Source organism: Ahaetulla prasina, chromosome 2, assembly GCF_028640845.1.
Source record: "Ahaetulla prasina isolate Xishuangbanna chromosome 2, ASM2864084v1, whole genome shotgun sequence".
NCBI classification, from domain to species: domain Eukaryota; kingdom Metazoa; phylum Chordata; class Lepidosauria; order Squamata; family Colubridae; genus Ahaetulla; species Ahaetulla prasina.
The window spans coordinates 73713441-73723777 of record NC_080540.1 but is presented as its reverse complement, the minus strand read 5'-3'; the positions used below and the strand labels follow the sequence as shown (position 1 = coordinate 73723777).

Sequence of the window (10337 nt, the reverse complement as noted above, 5' to 3'; positions counted from 1 at the left end):
CTTTATGCGGGTCAAGAAGCAACAGTGAGAACTAGACATGGAACCACTGATTGGTTCAAAATTGGGACAGGAGTCCAGCAAGGCTGTATACTATCACCCTGCCTATTTAACTTATATGCAAAGCACATCATGAGAAAGGCGGGGCTGGATGAATCAAAAGTTGGAATTAAGATTGCCAGGAGAAGATATGCAGATGATACCAGTCTAATGGCAGAGAGCGAAGAGGAATTAAAGAGCCTCTTGATGCGGGTGAAGGAGGAGAGTGCAAAAGTTGGCTTGGAACTCAACATTAAGAAAACTAAGATCATGGCATCTGGCCTTCTCAATTCCTGGAAGATAGGTGGGGAAGAAATGGAGGTAGTGACAGATTTTATTTTCCTGGGCTCCAAGATCACCGCAGATGGGGACTGCAGCCAAGAAATTAAAAGACTCTTGCTCCTGGGGAGGAAAACTATGGCAAATCTAGACAGCGTACTAAAAAGCAGAGACATCACCCTGCCAACAAAAGTCCGTATAGTCAAAGCTATGGTTTTCCCAGCTGCAATGTATGGCTGTGAAGGTTGGACCGTAAGAAAGGCTGAGCGCCAAAGAATCGAGGCCTTTGAATTATGGTGCTCGAGAAGACTCCTGCGAATCCCTTGGACTGCAAGGCGAACAAACAAGTCAGTCCTAGAGGAGATCAACCTTGACTGCTCTTTAGAAGGCCAGATCCTTAAGATGAAACTGAAATACTTTGGCTACCTAATGAGAAAGAAGGACTCACTGAAGAAGAGCCTAATGCTGGGAGTGATTGAGGGCAAAAGAAGAAAGGGACGACAGAGAACGAGGTGGCTGGATGGAGTCACTGAAGCAGTAGTTTAAATGATTTAAATGGACTCCAGAGGATGGTGGAGGACAGGAAGGCCTGGAGGAACGTTGTCCATGGGGTTGCGATAGGTCGGACACCACTTCACAACTAACAACAACAAAGGAGCTAAGGGCTACGAGTAAGCCCAAGGTTATCCAGCTGACTTTGTGCATAAGATTCAGGGTCTTCCAGTTTCTAACCTGCTACTACACCAAATTGACTCTCTTCATCAAGCAGAATGCAAAACTATTTTTTTTAAAAAAATTTTTTAATGTTATGAAATTCTCAGCACAGGGCAGCACTAATAGGAACCCACTTTGAGATGTATAACCACCTCAATCTGGGTTTCTCCTGCCTGCCTTTTCCAAACTGTTCCTCTTCCTTCCCTTTTCTTTGTATTAAAAGGTTCCTCTCAGAGCAGCTCAGAAGGGCCAAGCCATTCCACGCCACATTATTTCAGGCGCCAGGCTTCTTGCGCGGATGCTGCCCTTCCTCTTCCCTAAGCGTCAAGGTGAGTCGGCTGGGAGCTGCGTCCCACGCTGAAGCGCGTCCCCCTTCCCGGCTCCCACACGGCGGAGCTCTCGTTCCAGATCCGAGGGCGACAGCAATGAATGGAGGCCTCGCTGCAGCGCCGCCCCTCATCTCGGAGCGCCGCTCGCTTGGCGACACGCTCGGCCTTGCCTCGGGCGGCTCTCGCCCAGCCCCGCCAGCTCCAGTCAGCAGGAACCCGGAAGCAGGCGGTGCTGCAACCAAGCTGTTTCCTGCGCCAGAGTCGGAGACGGGGCTGAGCTGCGATCTGGTAAAGCAGAGCAGTTGCGGAGCCATGACTCACCAGACCGGCATCCACGGTAGGAAAACGGGGAGCCCTGGGAGGGGGGAGAGGGGGTGCTGCCACCTTTTGTGCCGCCCCGGGAGCGCTGCGCTCCGAAGCCTGTCGCCAAGCGGGCCGCCCAATCCGCTGCTGCCCATTCATACCGGTTCCCCCGGCTTTTGCCTTGGCGGCTGGCAAACCTCCATTCTTCTGCCCTCTGGCTCCGTTCCCGATTTGGGATCGGAAAAAAAGGGGCTCCTGACACGCAGCTCGGCCTCGATCGTTCCTTCCCGGTTGATTCCCTTGGTCTTTCCCGCCCGGAGTTGTGACCCATCTGCCTGTGCGGTGGGGAGGGGAGGCTTTTTGAAGCAGTGGGGGCACCTTTACAATGAAAAGTAATTCCTAGAAATCTCTCTCGATGCTGTGTGGGTGGCCGTGATTGCCAAGGATACCCCACAGCGCCCCATATTTTTTCTTACATCATAGTCACCAGCAAGTATCTGTTTATCCAAGGGGTTGTCTACACCATTTATTTGACGGTAAAAGGCATCGTCTCCTTACCTTTGCTCATCCGGATGTTCAGTGTTCCTTCCTAGCTTGTCATTCTACATACATGCATACATACATACATATTTTCTCTTTTACGTGTACATTTCAGATCTTTTAGTCAGGTTCCGTCTTTTATTGCATGCCTTTGGGGGCAGTTGCTGATGGGATATGGTGGGTACTCATGGCATTTCTCTACTCTGCAATGGATCTGAGATGTGGCAGGCTGTTCTGGTTCCTAAATCGCCTAACATGTTGGCTCTGCAGTGTGAATCATAATTGCCGGAGCCATTTCCCTCACCACATGGAAGCAGCTCTATTATTTTACAGTACATCTCTGCTTCCTTGTATCTTCAGAGCCAGAGGCTAAATCTTAATCGGTATCTTTCTGCATGCTTGGATTTTGTTGAAATGCACCACAGAATAGCTGTGCTACAAGAAGTAACTATAATTAAAGATTTGAATTGGAAAGCTGTCAGAATGGGATTGTATCACTACAGTAAATTATACATGTATCAGCTGTACAAATCAAATATGGGTGATTATAATTGGCCCGTCCTAAACCCCCCTCCAGTCCCCCCCCCCATGTTACATCTTTATCTTGCTTTAACAATTTTTTTTTTAATTTACATTTATATCCCGCCCTTCTCCGAAGACTCAGGGCGGCTTACAGTGTATAAGGCAATAGTCTCATTCTATTTGTATATTTACAAAGTCAACTTATTGCCCCTCCCCCAACAATCTGGGTCCTCATTTTACTTACCTTATAAAGGATGGAAGGCTGAGTCAACCTTGGCCGGGCTTGAACCTGCAGTAATTGCAGGCTGCTGTGTTTTAATAACAGGCTTCTTACAGCCTGAGCTACCACGACCCCTTCGCTGTGAATTTTCAGTTTACAGTGTCAGGCTATGGGAATACATATGAGGCCTAGTCTAGCTGTTCATAATTCAGTCTCTAGATTTAGACAGCACTTTTTCAGTAGTTGGAAGTGTTGCATACTGCTAATTTTGAGTACATTACATTTGAATCTGCATAAATGGCTATAACCCAAAAGAGTGAGAGACTGAGAGTAGAGCAGCAAAGGTGCAATTTGATGTAACAGGATGAAGCTGACTTGCAAGAACGGTATTTGAAAATCAGGAAAATATCTTGTGAGTGAGTGGTAGTGCTCAGAACTTGTAAAAGTAGCAGTATTGCTGGGCAGTGCTGGATTGACTGACTGGCTGGGTGAATTGCACATCTGCATTTTCTCTGAAAGAAAGAACAGTCTCATGGATACTGATAGTTTAAGTTTCATTAGCAATAATTATGCTTGTTACAATTTTCTAGGCTTCTTGGATTTGATAAAAAGTTTAGCTATTTTAAACAATCTTCTTTCAGGTAGGTAGATTTGGCAAGATTACAGTAATAACAATTTAAGGTCTATTCATAAACTAGCAGGCAAACACGGAGATATGTAACTGCTTTCATCACAATAGAATATACTCATTTAAATAATGATTTTATTCCAACTTTCTTCCAAGGATCTCATCTATTATGTTTTTGTCTCCTAGGGTAGGTTTGACTAAAAAGCAGTGGGTGATCTATACTCACCTAGTATGTTTTGTGGCTAAGTTGAGATATGAATTTGAACCCATTTTCTAATTCAGAACCATTCATTGTGTCACTTCATTATGGTTACTAAATGTGTACAGGCAGTCCTTGATTTAAAACCACAGTAGAACCCAAAATTTCTGTTGTTAAGCAAGACATTTGTTAAGTGAATTGTTGCAGCTGTTAATTAGTAACCGGATTGTTAAGTGAATTCCCCATTGAGTTTGCTTCTCAGAAGGCTGCAAAAGGCGATCACATGATTCCAAGACATTGCAACTATCATAAATATGAGCCAGTTGCCAAGCATCCGAATTTTGATCGCGTGACCAAGTCACTTTTTTTCAGTGCTGTATTAATATTAAAGTTTATGTATATAGTATCTTTGCAGCTGATTTTACAGTATTGTATCACAAGGGAAGTATATGTGTTGTTGGTATGTATGTTAGGAAGAACCATGGCTTTTTAGTATGTGGTTTTTGTCCTGAAAACAATTTACAGATGTGTTGCTTGGACTGGGCTTGCTCATCCCTGATCTGCCATTCATTAATTATTTACTTCGGTTTTTATGTCATTTCAGTCTTTTAATCAGCTCAGATTTCAGTTCTAATAACTAAGATGAAAACTGTAAAACGGTAAGCAATAGCATCATACTGTAATCAATAACATAACACAGACTAATAATAATAATAGCAAAACATCAAATGATACCTATCCTACCTATCATTGTAATCATCTGGTATTGCCTTTCAGCCCTCGGGAGCAGCTAAATTACAAGTCCTCTCCTTTGCCACAAGCCTCAAACAGCCTTCTGATATAATAATAGGGACGAAGACTTAATATCATCTTGATGTCATGTAATCAAACAATCAAAAGAGCTAGCCTCTTTTTTGATTTTCCCCTAAAACTTAAATACGTTCTTGCTATTTCTCTTAAAGGTTTTTGCCATTTTTTTAAAAAAAATTCCTTATCATCCCTAGAGCCAGTCTGGTGTAATGGGAAGTGAGTAGGCACCAGGCCAATAGCCTGGAGACTGAATTGCAGTCCTGCCTTAAACACAAAGCCAGCTAGCTGACTTTAGGCCAGTCACTGTCTCTCAGCCCTAGGAATGAGCAATAGCAAACCACTTCCAAAATCTTGTCAAGAAAATTGCAGGGACTTGCCCAGACAGTCTCCTGAAGTCAATCATGACTTGAAAGTATGCACACACAACATATCATCTTATTCTATTTTCAGACAGAGTTTATACTATGTTCTCATTAGGAAAAGGGAATCTCTTTTCACCCTTTTTTTCACAAACCTTTCTGTGGTCAGTTGTGCTTCTGTTAAAATTAAGTGTTGGGAGAAAGTTTGCCACTTACATGCATGCAAAATGTTAATAGCTTTCTATAGTACTCATTCTTTTCTTTTAGTTCATCATGGGCACTGCCTTGGATTAAATCTAGTTACAGATAGTCCTCAATTTACAACCATTTCTTTAGTAAGTTATATCAGCCCTGGGAAAAAAAAAAACAGTTTTCACTTACGACCATTACAGGATCCCCCACGGTTGTGTGATCAAAATTTGGGCACTTGGCAATAGTTGCCCTGTCCTGGGGGACATGTTATAACTATTTCTCAGCTGGCTTCGACAAGCAAAGTCAACGGGAGTAGCCAGATTCGCTTAATGATTGCATGATGCGCTTAACAACTCAAGTGTTTCACTTAACAGTAGCAAAAGGTCATAAAATGAAACACAACTCACTTAACAACTGCCTTGGTCATCAAGGGAAATGTTGGGCTCAATAGTAGTCATAAGACAAGAGCTACCTGTGTTTGCCTCTCCTCTCTTGAGAGGAGATTGCTTCTGAGACAATTGTTCTATGTCACAATCATTTAGAGCAGGAATTGTCTGCCTTCTTTTGCTCATGGCCTACTTCTGAATCCCCTTTGCTTTTGTGACCGTAGCCTCCCCATAGTTACTATAAAGATATTTACTACTATAAACTGCAATAATATTCAGCTGCTAAAATTAGCATAGATATGTGAAGGTTATGACAAACTGATCACATGCCTGGCAGTTATGTTTGAGCAATCCCCTAGAACCGTGATGGCGAACCTATGGCACACATGCTTGGAATGGCACATGGAGCCATGTCGCCTGGCCCGCATGGCGTCACTCATTCCTTTTCTGGGTTTCTGGTGTGCATGCTTGTGTGATGATCAGCTGGCCTTTTTGCTTGTGGCAGTGCCGGAAACTAGAAGAGCTGGTCTTCCATTTTCCTGCGTGAGCATGTGCCAGCTCATCATCGCGTGCGCATGCACACCAGAAACCCGGAAGAGTAGCTGGCTGAAACCGGAAGTTCAGTAGCTGAAACCGGAAATTCATTTTCGCGTGCGTGCGTGCGCCCTGGGCAGCTCCTCTTCCGGGTTGCAGCTCAGACGCAGCTCTACACATGAATGTAAAATCAAAGTATGGATGCAGTGATTGTTCCATCTTCTAAATATTTTGTTTTTTAATACATTTTTCATGTTATTCCACCTGGCTCTTGGGTCTCTTAAGAGAAATACACAGAATACTAGTTTCATTGTAGCTAAATTAATCAAGCAAATGTCAGGTTCCAAGTAATGCACCCATCACAAATCGAACTCTGAGGCATTCCGTTTCCTCAGAGAACAAATTTGTTTAGATACACCATCTTGGCACTAACTGGTGGAAAGCCAGTACTAAAAGTTCCTGGGCTTTTCACCCACTATAAGTAAATGTTTCTCAATTTTTCAAAACAATATGTCACACTGTCCAACCGGGATGAGAGTTGGTTGCTTGGCCAACCAGCTGTTGGAATGTCTCTGATTCATTAGCTAGCTATGTTGTTTTGGCTGAAGACTCCATCCACCTCAGGTCTCCCCCCTTCAGCTCCAAACTGTGTCAAACTGAATTCATGAGAGAATAACCAAGATACAAACAATCCCACAACCCGATAAAATTCAGGTTTGACAGGCTGCCTCCCTCAACTGAAGGAACATCTCTGCAAGAGACAAAGCACAGTAGGGTTAGTCAATACCATTAGTCCCCCCTCCCTCCCCTGGGAGGCCCCTTTGGTTTCCGGGGGTACTTGTCATGAAACTGCTTTACCAACCTATCTGCGCTCACCTCCCAACTCTTCACCCAGGTGGCCTCAGAAAGCGGGTATCCTTTCCAATATATTAAGTATTCCAATTGACCCCTCTGTACCTTCAATCCAATATTCTCTTTATCTCATAATGAGTCTGACCCTCGATCACCATGGGTTTAGAGGGTGCCCAATCTACTGGTCAGACTTGTGAACTCGCTGCCGGTTTTCAACAGACTACTGTGGAACACCAGATGTACCTTCCCCAGCAACCAGGGAAGTTGAAGTTGTACCGTGACCAGGTTGCTCACTTTTACTAGAGGGAATGGCCTTACGAATTTAGTACCGAGCTTTTTTGAGGCTAGTTTTAATCTCAGATATTTCGTGGACAAGTAAACCCTACCGCCCACCTAAACTCTGGTTGGGGAGACCGGTGCTTGTTGACCTGTTTTTTATAAGCCTTTGCTGCATCCCTTAGGGCCTGCTTTGTATGCTTTCTTCAGCGATTCCATCCAGTCAGCTTGCAACATAGAAGGTGACTCTGGGGAGCTCTTGCATGGGGACAAACTCTATGCCATTGGTCACTTGGAAAGGGGTTAGGTCGGTGCTACTGTGCATCGCATTGTTATATGCTACTTCAGCAAATAGTAACTCTGCCCATCCGATTGCTGATAGTTGACGTAACACCTTAAGTATTTCTCCACCATGGCGTTAGTAATTACCGTACTTCCTCCACTCTAAGGGAGCTCAACAATGAAATCCATAGCTATCTCTTCCCAAGGTCAGGATGGAACTATCTCCTGCTGGAGTAGCCCAGGGATCTCCCTGGCCTTGTCTTGAACATCTTCCCCTTGGCAAGGTGGGCCAACATGTCCTTCATAAGAGGGAGCGGGTAGGTGTTCTCCATGCATACAGCATTAATTCCCCTAAAATCCATGCACAGCCTAATTGACCTGTCCTTCTTTTTCTTAAAGGGGACCGGGGGTTGCCACCTTAGATTTTGATGAATCCACAAGCGAGGTTGGCGTCGATGTACTTGCTTAGTTCTTTCATCTCTCTTGGGGTCATGGAGTACATCTTTGGGTTGGGTAGTTTAGCTCCCGGCACGAACTCGATGGCGGCAGTCAGTTGGATGGTGAGGGGGCAGCAAGTTTGCATCCTTCTTGCTGAATGCTTCTGTTAGATCCCAATATTCTCTGGTGACTTGGGGGGTGGGGTGCCTGGGAGCAGTAGCAAAGTGACTGCAGTCTTCTCATCCCATTCAATGTCGTCCTGTGGTTGGGTGGTTTCCCCTCTGGCAGACAGATGTGGAGATTGAAGTGCTATCCCTATCCTCAGGATTCTGTAGCCTGAGGCCATGGGATGGTGGGTTCCCACTTGTCCAGCGACGCCATTCCCAGGATCACCACCTCCCTCATTTTTGGCACTCCATAAATTGGAGGTGCTCTCTGTGCTGACTCATTTCCAATCTCACGGGTCCGATAAGGAGTGTGGCACACACACACACCGATTAACAACCAATCAACCTGTTCAAAACGTATGGATCAGGTCCATTTTCTCATCTGGATCTCCAGTTTTAGGTCGGTGAGCAGGTTAATCAAACAGCGGGTGCAGCCTGTGTCGTGTGGGGCCATTGGTAGGGGGCTCTGGCAGCCCTACAGGCTCCTCAGCTAGCTGTGGGGGGGGCCTCTCACTGCTCCGCCAACCTCTCGGTTGGCCAGGGAGGAGTTCCTCTCAGCCCCCTCCCCCACATCGTTTCCGGTGAGGAATCATCTGCCAAGTAGGCGCCTTTTTGGTTGGGCCTCGGCTTGCACTTGTTGAGTGACAAGAGTTTGATGGTCAGCTTTTCTTCGCTATCGCTGCTACTTTCTAGGAGATTCCTGGGGTTGCTTTCCCAAATAGAGTTCTGCTCCTTCAGGCTGTTCAAGATAACTTGATTGGTATGTGAGACGGGGGAAGTCCCTGAGGTGGCTTTGGATCGTTCTGTAAACTGAGAATCTTATTCTGCTTCTTCAACTAATTGCCTTGACTGGAAGAAACATTCTTTGCTGTAGGGTAAGTTCTAAAAATAATTACTATATACCCAGAGAGTTTAATTCTTAAAATATATTTTTATGTGCAAGGTTATCATTACATTAGATTGGAGCACCATGTAGCCTTTTGTTTTTACTTTTTATTACATGCTTGTTGAGATCTTCTCAAAACTTTGCCTTCTGTACTAAATTGTAATTATAATCTATTGGGTTTGTTCTCATGGATTAGTACTCCACTGATATTACCAAACTATAATATAACAAGTATTCCACGGTGAATGAGTGGAGAAATTTTTAATACAAAACTTAACCCAGAGTTTACACATGACATTTATTTTTACGTATGGCATATCATACAAAAATTATCACAATTTAGCATGACATTAACCCTTAAAATGACATTAGCGTGACAAATAGAAGTTCGATTAGGTTGTGACTATAGATAGTCCTCTTACTTGCATGACTAAATAGAGAAGGTAAATCAGCGAGAATCAAATGGAGTAACTGGGACAAATCTGAGTTAATCCAAAGAATTAACTCATTTGCTGTCTCTTCCTCCTCTACAGCCAGGAGAAAGATTATGCTGCTAACATTTGATTTTTCTTTCTACTAATCCTTGTTAGTTCTTATGTATGGACCAGAAATTACAGTTTGCTTCATGCCTGTTTCATAATTTGTTATTTGCAGTTGGCTTGATTTAGAAGCAGATCAATTTGTTGGAACAGGATTCCTTGTATTTTTTGCATTAACCAGATTTGTGGGAAATGAAATTAAACACAGTGGAATCTCTCTGAGAGAGCAGGCATAGGAAACATACTAGTCCAATTCAAGTTGCTGCTTGTGCACATAGTTCTAATCTGGGGAAAATTACAGGTAAACCAGAACATTTGTGTGAATGTGTTTCTTATTCAAATACGTTAACCTATCCTGCTGTATCATGTAGGAAATAATTAGTTTTGATCCCAAGCAAAAGTGTTTCTGCTGCTCATACCCTTGTTGATAGTTTTGTGCTTATACTGGCAAATTGCCCTAGTGAAGCCTTTTGGATAAAAGCCATGAGTCAAATCCTGTTCAAATATTATTATGCAAACAAGTCTGAAGGAAAACAGAAGTGAAGCATACTGATTTGTTCCCTTTTTACTTCTTTTGCTATAGTTGTGAAATGCTCAGAAATTAGTTTTCTGGGATATCTGTATGTTTGCATATTTGAAGTAATGAATAATTGGAGCCACAGCACTGTGTGATGTTTTAAGGAAGCTTGTTTTTAAAGCTGTTTACTAGACGGATTGAGCTAAAGTAATCCAACAGGTTGAATGACCTCCACAGTAACACTTCAAAATATCTTTTAATAAATTTGCCTTTTCACTGGCTTACTTTAGGGTGATTGTCCAGCCTGTACTACTTGGGACTGAAGTTGC

General features: G+C 43.7%; 1 protein-coding gene across 2 annotated transcripts in view; it reads left to right on the top strand.

The window, feature by feature from the left end:
- Positions 1–1226: 1226 nt before the first annotated feature.
- Positions 1227–10337, top strand: part of TWF2 (twinfilin actin binding protein 2) — a 75576-nt gene continuing 66465 nt past the window's right edge. The window contains exon 1 of one of the 2 annotated variants that reach the window (XM_058168540.1): positions 1227–1695. In XM_058168540.1, the coding sequence (XP_058024523.1) occupies positions 1455–1695 (241 nt within the window). In that variant the 5' untranslated portion in view covers positions 1227–1454. The remainder of the gene's footprint in view (positions 1696–10337) is intronic. The other variant, XM_058168538.1, reaches the window with a different exon arrangement.